We start from the raw sequence: 16,604 nt of genomic DNA on the forward strand, positions 1-16,604 counted from the left end.
CCCAGTAAACAAAAAAATATCTTGTATCAATGCTCACATATGACAAGCTACACTATTATTTGAAAGAGAACCATATACTTTGTGGTAGAATTGGCTGTATTTATTCATGTTATGAATCTGCAAATTGGAGGGTTTTCTAATAGGTTTACACTTTACAGGCTGTCTGTTGTACTGATGGTAAACATTGTTGTCCTGAGGGAACTACCTGTGATGTGTCATCTGGAAAATGTAACCGAGGAGACATGTCTGTTATAGACTGGTTTGAAAAAGTGCCTGCCAATGTTGGAAGTGTGAAATGCCCTGATGGTCGGTCAGAATGTAAAACAGGACAGACCTGTTGTAAACTAGCATCTGGTCAATATGGTTGTTGTCCAATCCCAAAGGTATGGTTACAGATGTTGTATAACTTTCCATTAACAAATTTATTCACTCATTCTGATAGTCACTTTAATCTGTCTGAATGGCAGTATATCTCTTAGCATTTCATATTGTTATGTGATAACATATAGTTGAACTGTTTATTGATTTTCTGATTTGCCTTTTAACAGGGCTTCAATTGCATGGATTGTCATAAAAATCTATCTGAATGGCAATAAGTCTCCTTAACAAAGTCTGCTTGTAGCACGTCCTATTGCAATGTGATGATATCACTGAAAATTTTATTACATTTCTTGTTAAAAGCTTTCACGTTGTCTCCTGTAAACCTACATTAGTTTGAAATAGTATTGATTAAATTAAATGTTTTAAATATACTGATTATACTTCAATTCACAATAACACCTTTTTTGATTCCTACTATTATAAATTCTGATATTATTGCAATGTTTTTGATAATACCAAAATTATGATAGTACCAGTTTTGCAATAATAAAAACTTCTATTCATAATTTCAGATTCAAACGTGATTTACCCTTATAAAGTTTTTGCAATGGCAATAATAAGATTTCACATTATTGGTTGATGGCAAGGAATTGAATAATAAATGCATGCATTAATTTCTGAATTTAGAGTAAATTAAAACTTTTACTGTATCAATAGTTAACTTTTTCTAGGTCAGTTTTACCTGAAAGAGAAAAATAAACATTAGGATAGAATTAGCTGTATATCTTCATGTTATAAATGTGCAAATTGTAAGGTTTCTAATAGGCTTACACTTTACAGGCTGTCTGTTGTACTGATGGTAAACATTGTTGTCCTGAGGGAACTACCTGTGATGTGTCATCTGGAAAATGTAACCGAGGAGACATGTCTGTTATAGACTGGTTTGAAAAAGTGCCTGCCAATGTTGGAAGTGTGAAATGCCCTGATGGTCGGTCAGAATGTAAAACAGGACAGACCTGTTGTAAACTAGCATCTGGTCAATATGGTTGTTGTCCAATCCCAAAGGTATGGATACAGATGGTGTATTTTTTTTCTTGTTTCCAAATCAATTCAGTTGATCTGATATTCCCAAAAATTTGTCTGAATGGCAATAAGTCTCCTCTTAATATTTCATATTCCTTTGTGAAGGTATATAATTGAACTGTTAATTACTTTTCTCGTTTGTTTTTGAACAGTTCTTTAACAAAACACTGATTGTTACAAAATTTGAGAGCTTGTCAATAAGTCTCCATTCAGCATATCATATTGCTATGTGCATGATGTGGAGACATATCATTGAAATTTCTATTATTTCTCATTTAAAATAGCAATGCTACATTTCACTATTATACCTCTTTGAATTTCTTGTAAACTAAAAACATTTTGTATCAATACTCAAATATTACCAGCTTCACTTTTATTTGAAAGAGAAATATATATTTTGGGGTAGAATAAGTTGTATTTATTCATGTAATGAATCTGCAATTTGGAAGGTTTACTTAAAGGTTTACACTTTACAGGCTGTCTGTTGTACTGATGGTAAACATTGTTGTCCTGAGGGAACTACCTGTGATGTGTCATCTGGAAAATGTAACCGTGGAGACATGTCTGTTATAGACTGGTTTGAAAAAGTGCCTGCCAATGTTGGAAGTGTGAAATGCCCTGATGGTCAGTCAGAATGTAAAACAGGACAGACCTGTTGTAAACTAGCATCTGGTCAATATGGTTGTTGTCCAATCCCAAAGGTATGGTTACAGATGTTGTATAACTTTCCATTTACAAATTTATTCACTCATTCTGATAGTCACTTTAATCTGTCTGAATGGCAGTATATCTCTTAGCATTTCATATTGTTATGTGATAACATATAGTTGAACTGTTTATTGATTTTCTGATTTGCCTTTTAACAGGGCTTCAATTGCATGGATTGTCATAGAAATCTATCTGAATGGCAATAAGTTTCCTTAATAAAGTCTGCTTGTAGCACTTCATATTGCAATGTGATGTTATCACTGAAAATGTTATTACTTTTCTTGTTAAAAGCTTTCGCGTTATCTCCTGTAAACCTACATTAGTTTGAAATAGTATTGATTAAATTAAATGTTCTAAATATACTGATTATACTTCAATTCACAATAACACCTTTTTTGATTCCTACTATTATAAATTCAGATATTATTGCAATGTTTTTGATAATACCAAAATTATGACAGTACCAGTTTTGCAATAATAAAAACTTCCTTTCATTATTTCAGATTCAAACGTGATTTACCCTTATAAAGTTTTTGCAATGGCATTAATAAGATTTCACATTATTGGTTGATGGCAAGGAATTGAATAATAAATGCATGCATTAATTTCTGAATTTAGAGTAAATTAAAACTTTTACTGTATCAATAGTTAACTTTTTCTAGGTCAGTTTTACCTGAAAGAGAAAAATAAACATTAGGATAGAATTAGCTGTATATCTTCATGTTATAAATGTGCAAATTGTAAGGTTTCTAATAGGCTTACACTTTACAGGCTGTCTGTTGTACTGATGGTAAACATTGTTGTCCTGAGGGAACTACCTGTGATGTGTCATCTGGAAAATGTAACCGAGGAGACATGTCTGTTATAGACTGGTTTGAAAAAGTGCCTGCCAATGTTGGAAGTGTGAAATGCCCTGATGGTCGGTCAGAATGTAAAACAGGACAGACCTGTTGTAAACTAGCATCTGGTCAATATGGTTGTTGTCCAATCCCAAAGGTATGGATACAGATGGTGTATTTTTTTTCTTGTTTCCAAATCAATTCAGTTGATCTGATATTCCCAAAAATTTGTCTGAATGGCAATAAGTCTCCTCTTAATATTTCATATTCCTTTGTGAAGGTATATAATTGAACTGTTAATTACTTTTCTCGTTTGTTTTTGAACAGTTCTTTAACAAAACACTGATTGTTACAAAATTTGAGAGCTTGTCAATAAGTCTCCATTCAGCATATCATATTGCTATGTGCATGATGTGGAGACATATCATTGAAATTTCTATTATTTCTCATTTAAAATAGCAATGCTACATTTCACTATTATACCTCTTTGAATTTCTTGTAAACTAAAAACATTTTGTATCAATACTCAAATATTACCAGCTTCACTTTTATTTGAAAGAGAAATATATATTTTGGGGTAGAATAAGTTGTATTTATTCATGTAATGAATCTGCAATTTGGAAGGTTTACTTAAAGGTTTACACTTTACAGGCTGTCTGTTGTACTGATGGTAAACATTGTTGTCCTGAGGGAACTACCTGTGATGTGTCATCTGGAAAATGTAACCGTGGAGACATGTCTGTTATAGACTGGTTTGAAAAAGTGCCTGCCAATGTTGGAAGTGTGAAATGCCCTGATGGTCAGTCAGAATGTAAAACAGGACAGACCTGTTGTAAACTAGCATCTGGTCAATATGGTTGTTGTCCAATCCCAAAGGTATGGTTACAGATGTTGTATAACTTTCCATTTACAAATTTATTCACTCATTCTGATAGTCACTTTAATCTGTCTGAATGGCAGTATATCTCTTAGCATTTCATATTGTTATGTGATAACATATAGTTGAACTGTTTATTGATTTTCTGATTTGCCTTTTAACAGGGCTTCAATTGCATGGATTGTCATAGAAATCTATCTGAATGGCAATAAGTTTCCTTAATAAAGTCTGCTTGTAGCACTTCATATTGCAATGTGATGTTATCACTGAAAATGTTATTACTTTTCTTGTTAAAAGCTTTCGCGTTATCTCCTGTAAACCTACATTAGTTTGAAATAGTATTGATTAAATTAAATGTTCTAAATATACTGATTATACTTCAATTCACAATAACACCTTTTTTGATTCCTACTATTATAAATTCAGATATTATTGCAATGTTTTTGATAATACCAAAATTATGACAGTACCAGTTTTGCAATAATAAAAACTTCCTTTCATTATTTCAGATTCAAACGTGATTTACCCTTATAAAGTTTTTGCAATGGCATTAATAAGATTTCACATTATTGGTTGATGGCAAGGAATTGAATAATAAATGCATGCATTAATTTCTGAATTTAGAGTAAATTAAAACTTTTACTGTATCAATAGTTAACTTTTTCTAGGTCAGTTTTACCTGAAAGAGAAAAATAAACATTAGGATAGAATTAGCTGTATATCTTCATGTTATAAATGTGCAAATTGTAAGGTTTCTAATAGGCTTACACTTTACAGGCTGTCTGTTGTACTGATGGTAAACATTGTTGTCCTGAGGGAACTACCTGTGATGTGTCATCTGGAAAATGTAACCGAGGAGACATGTCTGTTATAGACTGGTTTGAAAAAGTGCCTGCCAATGTTGGAAGTGTGAAATGCCCTGATGGTCGGTCAGAATGTAAAACAGGACAGACCTGTTGTAAACTAGCATCTGGTCAATATGGTTGTTGTCCAATCCCAAAGGTATGGATTTTTTTTTGTGTTTCCAAATCAATTCACTCGATCTGATATTCGCAAAAATCTGTCTGAATGGCAATAGGTCTCCTCTTAATATTTCATATTCCTCTGTGAAGGTATATAATTGAACTGTTAATTACTTTTCTCGTTTGTTTTTGAACAGATCAACTAACAAAACACTGATTGTTACAAAATTTGAGAGCTCGGCAATAAGTCTGAATGCAGCATATCATATTGCTATTTGCATGATGTGGAGACATATCATTGAAATTTCTATTATTTTTCATTTAAAATAGCAATGCTACATGTCACTATTATACCTCTTTGAATTTCTTGTAAACTAAAAACATTTTGTATCAATACTCAAATATTACCAGCTTCACTTTTATTTGAAAGAGAAATATATATTTTGGGGTAAAATTAGTTGCATTTATTCATGTAATGAATCTGCAATTTGGAAGGTTTAATTAAAGGTTTACACTTTACAGGCTGTCTGTTGTACTGATGGTAAACATTGTTGTCCTGAGGGAACTACCTGTGATGTGTCATCTGGAAAATGTAACCGTGGAGACATGTCTGTTATAGACTGGTTTGAAAAAGTGCCTGCCAATGTTGGAAGTGTGAAATGCCCTGATGGTCAGTCAGAATGTAAAACAGGACAGACATGTTGTAAACTAGCATCTGGTCAATATGGTTGTTGTCCAATCCCAAAGGTATGGTTACAGATGTTGTATAACTTTCCATTAACAAATTTATTCACTCGATCTGATAGTCACTATAATCTGTCTAAATGGCAGTATATCTCTTAGCATTTCATATTGTTATGTGATAACATATAGTTGAACTGTTTATTGATTTTCTGATTTGCCTTTTAACAGGACTTCAATTGCATGGATTGTCATAGAAATCTGTCTGCATTGCAATAAGTCTCCTTGATAATGTCTGCTTGTAGCATTTTCTATTGCAATGTGATGATATCACTGAAAATTTAATTACTTTTCTTGTTAAAAGCTTTCATATTATTTCCTGTAAACCTACATTAGTTTGAAATAGTATTGATTAAATTAAATGTTCTGAATATACTGATTATACTTCAATTCACAATAACACCTTTTTATGCCCCGCCATAGCGTAGGGGGCATTAAGTTTTACCCTTGTCCGTCCCTCCGTCCCAAAGTTGGTTTCCGTTCTCTAACTTAAGTTTGCCTCAACCAAATTTTACGAAACTTATACACAATGCTTATTACCACAAAACAGATCAAGTTTGAATTTTGGTGGCGTCCCTTTAAACGTTCTAGAGTTATGCCCCTTTACAAATGGAAAAAATGCTGAATTTTTTGTTTCCGTTCTCTTACTTCAGTTAACCTCAACCAAATGTTATGAAACTTGCACACAATGCTAATTACCACAAAATACACATCAAGTTTGAATTTTGGTGGTGTCACTATTACTGTTCTAGAGTTATGCCTCTTTACAAATGGAAAAATTGCTGAATTTTTCGTTTCCGTTGTCTCACTCAAGCTTGCCTCAATCAAATGTTATGAAACTTATACAAAATACTTATTACCACAAAACTCACATCAAGGACAAATTTGGGTAGTGTCACTTTTACCATTCTTCAGTTATGTCCCTTTATACCTTTATATGATAGTAAGCAGGGGCATCATCTGTGTCCCATAGACACATTCCCCATTTATTTGATTCCTACTATTATAAATTCAGATATTATTGCCATGTTTTTGATGATACCAAAAATATGACTGTTCCAATTTTGCAAAAATAAAAGCTTCCATTCATAATTTCTGATTCAAATGTGATTTACCTTTATAAAGTTTTTGCAATGGCATTAATGATATTTCGCATTATTGCCTGATGGCAAGGAATTGAATGATAAATGCAGTAAATTAAAACTTTTATTGTTTCAATAGTTAACTTTTTCAAGCTCAGTTTTACCTGAAAGAGAAAAATAAACATAAGGATAGAATAAGCTGTATATCTTCATGTTATAAATATGCAAATTGTAAGGTTTCTAATAGTCGTACACTTTACAGGCTGTCTGTTGTACTGATGGTAAACATTGTTGTCCTGAGGGAACTACCTGTGATGTGTCATCTGGAAAATGTAACCGTGGAGACATGTCTGTTATAGACTGGTTTGAAAAAGTGCCTGCCAATGTTGGAAGTGTGAAATGCCCTGATGGTCAGTCAGAATGTAAAACAGGACAGACCTGTTGTAAACTAGCATCTGGTCAATATGGTTGTTGTCCAATCCCAAAGGTATGGATACAGATGGTGTATTTTTTTTCTGTTTCCAAATCAATTCACTTGATCTGATATTCCCTAAAATATGTCTGAATGGCAATAAGTCTCTTCTTAATATTTCATATTACTTTGTGATGGTATTTAGTTGAACTGTTAATTACTTTTCTCCTTTGTTTTTGAAGTTCTTTAACAAAACACTGATTGTTACAAAATTTGACAACTTGGCAATAAGTCTCCATGCAGCAAATCATATTGCTATGTGCATGATGGGTAGCCATATCATTGAAATTTCTATTATTTGTCATTTATAATAGCAATGCTAAATTTCCCTATTATACCTCTTTGAATTTCTTGTAAACTTAAAAACATTTTGTATCAATACTCAAATATTACCAGCTATTCTTTTATTTGAAAGTGAAATATATACTTTGGGGTAGAATTTGTTGTATTTATTCATGTAATGAATCTGCAATATTGAAGGTTTACTTAAAGGTTTACACTTAACAGGCTGTCTGTTGTACTGATGGTAAACATTGTTGTCCTGAGGGAACTACCTGTGATGTGTCATCTGGAAAATGTAACCGTGGAGACATGTCTGTAATAGACTGGTTTGAAAAGGTTCCTGCTAATGTTGGAAGTGTGAAATGTCCTGATGGTCAGTCAGAATGTAAAACAGGACAGACCTGTTGTAAACTAGCATCTGGTCAATATGGTTGTTGTCCAATACCAAAGGTATGGTTAAACTTCTGTACAGGTACTATGAATAACAAATTTATTTTGTAAAAATTGTTTCTGTACTAACAACAAAATTATTATATTTATATTTACCTGTGTACGTTACTTTATTTAACGCCATTTTGTTCTAGGTTAAAGTTGTCTTTTGACATTGAAACATCTTTTTTATTTATACTGTGTCATTGATCAGACTTAGTCATTCATTGAATATTTACTTGTTTTTGTGTATTGTCTTTTTGATTGAGTTAAGGCATTTCAACTGATATTTTATTGTGGGTCTTTTTATGTTGTAATGTTATACCACTGTTTCAGGTTAGGGTGAAGGTTGTCGCCTGTTAAAACGTTTAAACCCGCTGCATTTTTATGCACCTGCCTTAAGTCAGGAGCCTGTTGGTCAGTGGTTGTCGTTTGTTTGTGTGGTTCATGAGTGTTTCTTGTTTCTCGTTTTTTTTATAGATTAGACCGTTGGTTTTCCTGTTTTAATTGTTTTACACTAGTCTTTTTGTGGCCCTTTATAGCTTACTGTTCGGTGTGAGCAAAGGCTTCGTGTTGAAGGCCGTACTTTGACCTATAATTGTTTACTTTTTATACGACTGCAAAAAATTTTACGGTCGTATATTGGTATCACGTCGGCGTCAGCGTCGTCCGAAGACATTTGGTTTCCGGACAATAACTTGAGTATGAGTAAATAAAAATATATGAAATTAAAACACAAGGTTTAAAACCACAAAAGGAAGGTTGGGATTGATTTTTTGGGTTATGGTCCCAACCGTTTAGGAATTAGGGGCCCAAAAGGGGCCAAAATAAGTATTTTTCTAGTTTCCAGACAATAACTTGTGGAACAGTGAATGGATCTCTCTGAAATTATACCACAAGTTTCCATACCACAAAGGAATGGTTAGGATTGGCTTTGGTGGGTTATGGTTCAAACCGTTTAGGAATTAGGGGCAAAAAAAGGGAGGGGAACAAGGGTTTCCTGGTTAATGGACAATTACTTAAGTATTGGTCTTTGGATCTCTATGAAATAGATATTGGACCATTAAGCATTATATAAGGGATAGCATTCGATTGATTCATGATATTTTACAGTATATAGAAGAGAACAATATTTTGGGATTTTGATTTTGAGAAAGCTTTGATTCTTTATGTTTGGACTTTTTGCTTTAAGTATTACAATTTTTCATATGTTGAATCTAACTGTGTATTTGGTTGTTGGGCCCATTTTCTTATTGGTCCAAATTTTGGTCCTAAGGCTATAAAATTTGTTTTGTTTGATTTAATAAACATTAAATAAAATTTAAAAGATAATAATCACAATGTTATATTTGAATTACCTCCCTTACATTGCTATTAAATTATGTAAAGTTGTCAGCTAGTTCTAGTATGAATTATTTTTTAGCTGTTTCTAGAAACATTAAATACTGTGATGAAGTATATATGATATAATAATAGTGTATATCAAAGGGTTCAGTGGTAATAAATTTTCATATTCAGAATTGTTTACTTGTGATCAATATCATTTGTTTGGGGTTATTTTAGCATTAAGTGTTACCTCCCTTACAATGGTTTTGTTATGAAGTATTGTTGTATTGTCTTGAGGTGATTAGCTGTCAATTTATTTTTAGAAGTTACTATTAAATACTGATGAAGGTTTATTAATTTTAGCCATGATTATGTATGTCATTTTCTATTTCAATACTTTTATGATGTATTTAAATGGGTTTATATGGTTGCAAACTCCATTGGAAATTTCAATTGAGATTATGACCATATCTTGGGGGTAAAAAAAAATGGTGGGGGATGGGGACAATTTTTTATCAAGATTTCAGAAATTGAAAAGAAAATTTATTCCATTATTTTTTTTTTTACAAAAATGGGGAGGGTGGGGGTTAACAAATCTTTTTTTGAGGGGAGGGGGGGTCAATTTTTCATTGTCAATTTTCCAAAGAATAATTGTGTGTCACAATTGCTAATTGCTAATTCTTTGTATATCGTCTGAAAACAGATTTACAAAGTATTGCGCAACAGCACAGTGTATTGCACAGAAGCATGAAATTGAATATAAATTCAAATCATATAACCAATCAATTCTAAGTTCTTTGACTACAGTTATTCTGTGTCAGAAACCTATTATGTGTCAAATATTTAATTACAATCCAAATTCAGACCTTTATCAAGCACGAATATTGTGTCCATTTTTGCCCCAACTGTTCAGGGTTGGACCTCTGCGGTCATATATAGCTGGGCTTGGCGAAGCAATTTATTACACATTGTGACTTGGATAGATATATGTCTCATTGGCACTCATACCACATCTTCTTATTTATATTTACAGATGTTGTATAATTTTCCTTCAACAAATTAATTCACTTAAACTGATAGTCACTATAATCTGTCTAAATGGCAATAAATCTTCACTCAGCATTTCATATTGTTATGTGGTAACATTTAGTTGAACTGTTTATTGATTTTCTGGTTTACCTTTTATCAGAACTTGAATTGCATAAAATGTCATAGAAATCGGTCTGAATGTCAATAAGTCTCCTAAATAAAGTCTGCTTGTAGCATTTCCTATTGCAATGTGATGATATATCGCTGAAAACTGTATTACTTTTCTTGTTAATAGCTTTCACGCTATCTCTTGCAAACCTACATCAGTTTGAAATTTGGCATTGATTGAATTAAATTTTCTAAATATACTGATCATTCTTCATTTCACAAAAACACATTTTTAGCTCACCTGGCCCGAAGGGCCAAGTGAGCTTTTCTCATCACTTGGCGTCCGTCGTCCGTCGTCGTCGTCCGTCGTCCGTCGTCGTTAGCTTTTTACAAAAATCTTCTGCTCTGAAACCACTGGGCCAAATTTAACCAAACTTGGCCACAATCATCATTAGGGTATCTAGTTTAAAATTTGTGTCCGATGACCCCGCCAACCAACCAAGATGGCCGCCATGGCTAAAAATAGAACATAGGGGTAAAATGTAGATTTTGGCTTATATCTCTGAAACCAAAGCATTTATAGTAAATCTGACAAGGGTAAAACTGATAATCAGGTCAAGATCTATCTGCCCTGAAATTTTCAGACAATTCTGACAACCTGTTGTTGGGTTGCTGCCCCTGAATTGGTAATTTTAAGGAAATTTTGCAGTTTTTGGTTATTATCATGAATATTATTATAGATAGAAATAAACTGTAAACAGCAATAATGTTCAGCAAAGTTAGATCTACAAATAAGTTGTCATGACCAAAATTGTCAGTCGACTCCTTTAGGAGTTATTGCCCTTAATAGTCAACTTTAACAATTTTTTGTAAATTTTTGTAATCTTTTACAAAAATCTTCTTCTCTGAAACTACTGAGACAAATTTAACCATACTTGGCCATAATCATTTTTAGGGTATCTAGTTTAAAAAATTTGTCCGATGACCCTGCCTTCCAACCATCATGGCCGACTTGGTTAAAAATAGAACATAGGGGTAAAATGCAGTTTTTGGTTTATATCTCTGAAACTAAAGCATTTAGAGCAAATCTGACAGGTGGCAAAAATGTTCATCAGATTTAGATTTATCTGCCCTGTAATTTCCAGACGAATCCAACAACCCGTTGTTGTGTTGCTGCCCCTGAGTTAGTAATTTTACAAAAATTTTGCAGTTTTTTGTTATTATCTTAGATATCATTACAATATCTAATATCTAGTACTATTAATTATGATTTTAAACTTTTTTTACATGATTTCCAAAGCATCAGTAAATACAGGTGAGCGACACAGGCTCTTGAGAGCCTCTAGTTTAATTCCTACTTCTATAAATTCAGAAATTATTGCAATGTTTTTGATAATACCAAAAAATGACAGTATCAGTTTTACAATAAAAACTTCCATTTATAATTTCAGAAGTGATTTTCCTTTATAAAGTTTTTGCAATGGCATTAATAAGATTTCGCATTATTGCCCGAGGGCACAGGAATTGAATAATAAATGCAGGCATTAATTTCTGAATTTACAGTAAATTAAAAATTTTATTGTATCTATAGTTACCTTTTCTAGGTCAGTTTTACTTGAAAGAGAAAAATAAACATTAGGATAGAATTAGTTGTATATCTTCATGTTATAAATGTGCAAGGTTTCTAATAGGCTTACACTTTACAGGCTGTCTGTTGTACTGATGGTAAACATTGTTGTCCTGAGGGAACTACCTGTGATGTGTCATCTGGAAAATGTAACCGTGGAGACATGACTGTAATAGACTGGTTTGAAAAAGTTCCTGCTAATGTTGGAAGTGTGAAATGTCCTGATGGTCAGTCAGAATGTAAAACAGGACAGACATGTTGTAAACTAGCATCTGGTCAATATGGTTGTTGTCCTATACCAAAGGTATGTTTAAGGATGTAGTATACAAGTATTTTGGCATTGAAAAGTATTTCACTTGATCTGATATTCACTATAATCTGCCTGAACGAAAAAAAGTCTCGTCTCAGCATTTCATATTGCTATGTGATAATATATAGTTGAACTATTTATAACTTTTCTGGGTTTCTTTTTAACAGAACTTTAAAAAGCACCTATTGTTACAAACATCTGTCAAATTGGCAATAAGTCTTCTTGCAGCATATCATATTGCTATGTGCATGATGTGGAGACATATCATTGAAATTTCTATTATTTTCTCATTGATAGTAATACTACATTTAACATTTACACCTCTTTCGATTCCTAGTTAACTAGAAAATATTTTGTATCAATGCTCACATATTACAAGCTGCACTATTATTCGAAAAAGAAATATATACTTTGGGGTAGAAGTAGCTTTATTTATTCATGTTATGAATCTGCAAACTAGAAAGTTTACTTAATGGTTTACACTTAACAGGCTGTCTGTTGTACTGATGGTAAACATTGTTGTCCTGAGGGAACTACCTGTGATGTGTCATCTGGAAAATGTAATCGTGGAGAAATTGCTGTATTGGACTGGTTTGAAAAAGTTCCTGCTAATGTTGAAAGTGTGAAATGTCCTGATAGTCAGTCAGAATGTAAAACAGGACAGACCTGTTGTAAACTAGCATCTGGTCAATATGGTTGTTGTCCAATCCCGAAGGTATGGTTACAGATATTGTATAACTTTCCATGAACAAATTAATTCACTTAATCTGATAGTCACTATAATCTTTCTGAATGGCAGTAAGTCTCTCCTCAATATTTCATATTGCTATGTGATGATATATAGTTGAGCTTTTTATTACTTTCTGGTTAAAATCTCTAGCACTAGACACATATATTTGAACGATATATTTGAACGATTGCTTAACTTTAAAGTTTTCTGATCTTGAAAATGTGAAAAAAGGATTTTTCCTAGAAACAAAACCTTTTTTATAACTTATATTTGCATTTTTGTGCTCTGCAGTTGTTTGGCAAAAGAAAAATAACATTGAAGTAGAAATTGCTTTATTTAATCTGGGTATCATTTTGCATGTGGAAAGGTTTGCTAATAGGCTTGCATTTAACAGGCTGTCTGTTGTACTGATGGTAAACATTGTTGCCCTGAGGGAACTACCTGTGATGTGTCTTCTGGAAAATGTAACCGTGGAGAATTTGCTGTATTGGACTGGTTTGAAAAAGTTCCTGCTAATGTTGGAAGTGTGAAATGTCCTGATGGTCGATCAGAATGTAAAACAGGACAGACATGTTGTAAACTAGCATCTGGTCAATATGGTTGTTGTCCAATACCAAAGGTATGTTTGAGGATGTAGTATATTTTGCCATTAAAAAGATTTCATTCGATCTGACAGTCAGTATAATCTTCCTAAATGACAAAAAGTATCCTCTCAGCATTTCATATTGCTTTGTGATGATATATAGTTGTACTGTTTTATGGTAGTACTTCAATTGCACGCATTGGCATAAAAATCTGTCTGAATGGCAATAAATCTCCAAAAAAGTCTGCTTTCGTGTAGCGTTTCCTATTGTAATGTGATGATATATTGCTAAAAATTTCATTTCTTTTTTTGTTAACAGCTTTCACACCATCTCATGCTAAACCTACATAGGTTTGAAATGATATTAATTTTAAATTAAATGTTCTAAATATACTGATTTTACTACATTTCACAATAACACCTTTTTTGATTCCTAGGACTGTAAATTTAGAAATTATTGCAATGTTTTTAATAATACGAACATTTTTTGCCATTTCAAGTTTTGCAAAAATAAAAACTACCATTCATAATTCAAAAGTGATTTTCCTTTATAAATTTTGCAATGGCATTAATAAGATTTCATTATTGCCTGAGGACAATAAATTGAATAATAAAAATGAATTTACAGTAAACTAAAAAAAAATTGTATCAATAGTTACCTTTTTCAAGCTCAGTTTTATTGGAAAGAGAAAAATAAACATTAGGATAAATTAGCTGAATATCATCATGTTATAAATATGCAAATTTGACAGTTTTCAACTATGCTCACAACTAACAGGCTGTCTGTTGTACTGATGGTAAACATTGTTGTCCTGAGGGAACTACCTGTGATGTGTCATCTGGAAAATGTAACCGTGGAGACATGACTGTATTGGACTGGTTTGAAAAGGTTCCTGCTAATGTTGGAAGTGTGAAATGTCCTGATGGTCAGTCAGAATGTAAAACAGGACAGACATGTTGTAAACTAGCATCTGGTCAATATGGTTGTTGTCCAATACCAAAGGTATGTTTGAGGATGTAGTATATTTTGCCATTAAAAGATTTCATTCGATCTGACAGTCACTATAATCTTCCTGAATTACAAAAAGTATCCTCTCGGCATTTCATATTGCTTTGTGATGATATATAGTTGTTCTGTTAATGGTAGTACTTCAATTGCATGCATTGGCATAAAAATCTGTCTGAATGGCAATAAATCTCCAAAAAAGTCTGTTTTCTTGTAGTGTTTCCTATTGTAATGTGATGATATTATTGCTAAACAATTCATTTCTTTTTTTGTTAACAGCTTTCACACTATCTCATGCTAAACCTACATAGGTTTGAAATGATATTAATTTTAAATCAAATGTTCTAAATATACTGATTCTACTACATTTCACAATAACACCTTTTTTGACTCCTAGGACTGTAAATTTAGAAATTATTGCAATGTTTTTAATAATAGGAAAAATTTTGCCATTTCAAGTTTTGCAAAAATAAAAACTAACATTCATAATTCAAAAGTAATTTTCCTTTATAAATTTTTTCAAGGGCATTAATAAGATTTCATTATTGCCTGAGGACAATAAATTGAATAATAAAAATGAATTTACAGTAAACTAAAAAAAATTGTATCAAAAGTTACCTTTTTCAAGCTCAGTTTTATTGGAAATAGAAAAATAAACATTAGGATAAATTAGCTGAATATCATCATGTTATAAATATGCAAATTTGACAGTTTTCAACTATGCTCACAACTAACAGGCTGTCTGTTGTACTGATGGTAAACATTGTTGTCCTGAGGGAACTACCTGTGATGTGTCATCTGGAAAATGTAACCGTGGAGACATGACTATATTGGATTGGTTTGAAAAGGTTCCTGCTAATGTTGGAAGTGTGAAATGTCCTGATGGTCGATCAGAATGTAAAACAGGACAGACATGTTGTAAACTAGCATCTGGTCAATATGGTTGTTGTCCAATACCAAAGGTATGTTTGAGGATGTAGTATATTTTGCCATTAAAAGATTTCATTCGATCTGACAGTCACTATAATCTTCCTGAATGACAAAAAGTATCCTCTCAGCATTTCATATTGCTTTGTGATGATATATAGTTGTACTGTTTATGGTAGTACTTCAATTGCACGCATTGGCATAAAAATCTGTCTGAATGGCAATAAATCTCCAAAAAAGTCTGCTTTCTTGTAGCGTTTCCTATTGTAATGTGATGATATATTGCTAAAAATTTCATTTCTTTTTTTGTTAACAGCTTTCACACCATCTCATGCTAAACCTACATAGGTTTGAAATGATATTAATTTTAAATTAAATGTTCTAAATATACTGATTTTACTACATTTCACAATAACACCTTTTTTGATTCCTAGGACTGTAAATTTAGAAATTATTGCAATGTTTTTAATAATAGGAAAAATTTTGCCATTTCAAGTTTTGCAAAAATAGAAACTACCATTCATAATTCAAAAGTGATTTTCCTTTATAAATTTTTTCAATGGCATTAATAAGATTTCATTATTGCCTGAGGACAATAAATTGAATAATAAAAATGAATTTACAGTAAACTAAAAAAAAATTGTATCAATAGTTACCTTTTTCAAGCTCAGTTTTATTTGAAAGAGAAAAATAAACATTAGGATAAATAAGCTGAATATCATCATGTTATAAATATGCAAATTTGACAGTTTTCAACTATGCTCACAACTAACAGGCTGTCTGTTGTACTGATGGTAAACATTGTTGTCCTGAGGGAACTACCTATGATGTGTCATCTGGAAAATGTAACCGGGGAGACATGACTGTATTGGACTGGTTTGAAAAGGTTCCTGCTAATGTTGGAAGTGTGAAATGTCCTGATGGTCAGTCAGAATGTAAAACAGGACAGACCTGTTGTAAACTAGCATCTGGTCAATATGGTTGTTGTCCAATACCAAAGGTATGGTTACAGATGGTGTATAATTTTCCATTAACATATTAATTCACTAAATCACTATAATATGTCTCAATGGAAATAAGTTTCCTCTCAGCATTCTATATTGCTATGTGAAGATATATGTTATACAGATGTTGTATAATTGTCCATTAACAAATAATAACT

General features: G+C 32.3%; 1 protein-coding gene across 50 annotated transcripts in view; it reads left to right on the forward strand.

Moving 5' to 3' along the window:
- LOC127730979 (neurogenic locus notch homolog protein 2-like) overlaps positions 1-16,604 on the forward strand; it is a 66,719-nt gene that overhangs the window by 20,847 nt on the left and 29,268 nt on the right. For 20 of the 50 annotated variants that reach the window (XM_052239621.1, XM_052239622.1, XM_052239638.1 and 17 more), the window contains 15 exons: positions 159-383; positions 1,162-1,386; positions 1,881-2,105; positions 2,884-3,108; positions 3,603-3,827; positions 4,606-4,830; positions 5,313-5,537; positions 6,876-7,100; positions 7,593-7,817; positions 11,966-12,190; positions 12,687-12,911; positions 13,321-13,545; positions 14,288-14,512; positions 15,253-15,477; positions 16,218-16,442. In XM_052239621.1, coding sequence (XP_052095581.1) covers positions 159-383; positions 1,162-1,386; positions 1,881-2,105; positions 2,884-3,108; positions 3,603-3,827; positions 4,606-4,830; positions 5,313-5,537; positions 6,876-7,100; positions 7,593-7,817; positions 11,966-12,190; positions 12,687-12,911; positions 13,321-13,545; positions 14,288-14,512; positions 15,253-15,477; positions 16,218-16,442 — 3,375 coding nt within the window. The remainder of the gene's footprint in view (positions 1-158; positions 384-1,161; positions 1,387-1,880; positions 2,106-2,883; positions 3,109-3,602; positions 3,828-4,605; positions 4,831-5,312; positions 5,538-6,875; positions 7,101-7,592; positions 7,818-11,965; positions 12,191-12,686; positions 12,912-13,320; positions 13,546-14,287; positions 14,513-15,252; positions 15,478-16,217; positions 16,443-16,604) is intronic. The other 30 variants (XM_052239640.1, XM_052239663.1, XM_052239625.1 and 27 more) reach the window with 27 other exon arrangements.

The sequence above is a fragment of the Mytilus californianus genome, unplaced genomic scaffold (assembly GCF_021869535.1).
Source record: "Mytilus californianus isolate M0D057914Y unplaced genomic scaffold, xbMytCali1.0.p SCAF_2, whole genome shotgun sequence".
NCBI classification, from domain to species: domain Eukaryota; kingdom Metazoa; phylum Mollusca; class Bivalvia; order Mytilida; family Mytilidae; genus Mytilus; species Mytilus californianus.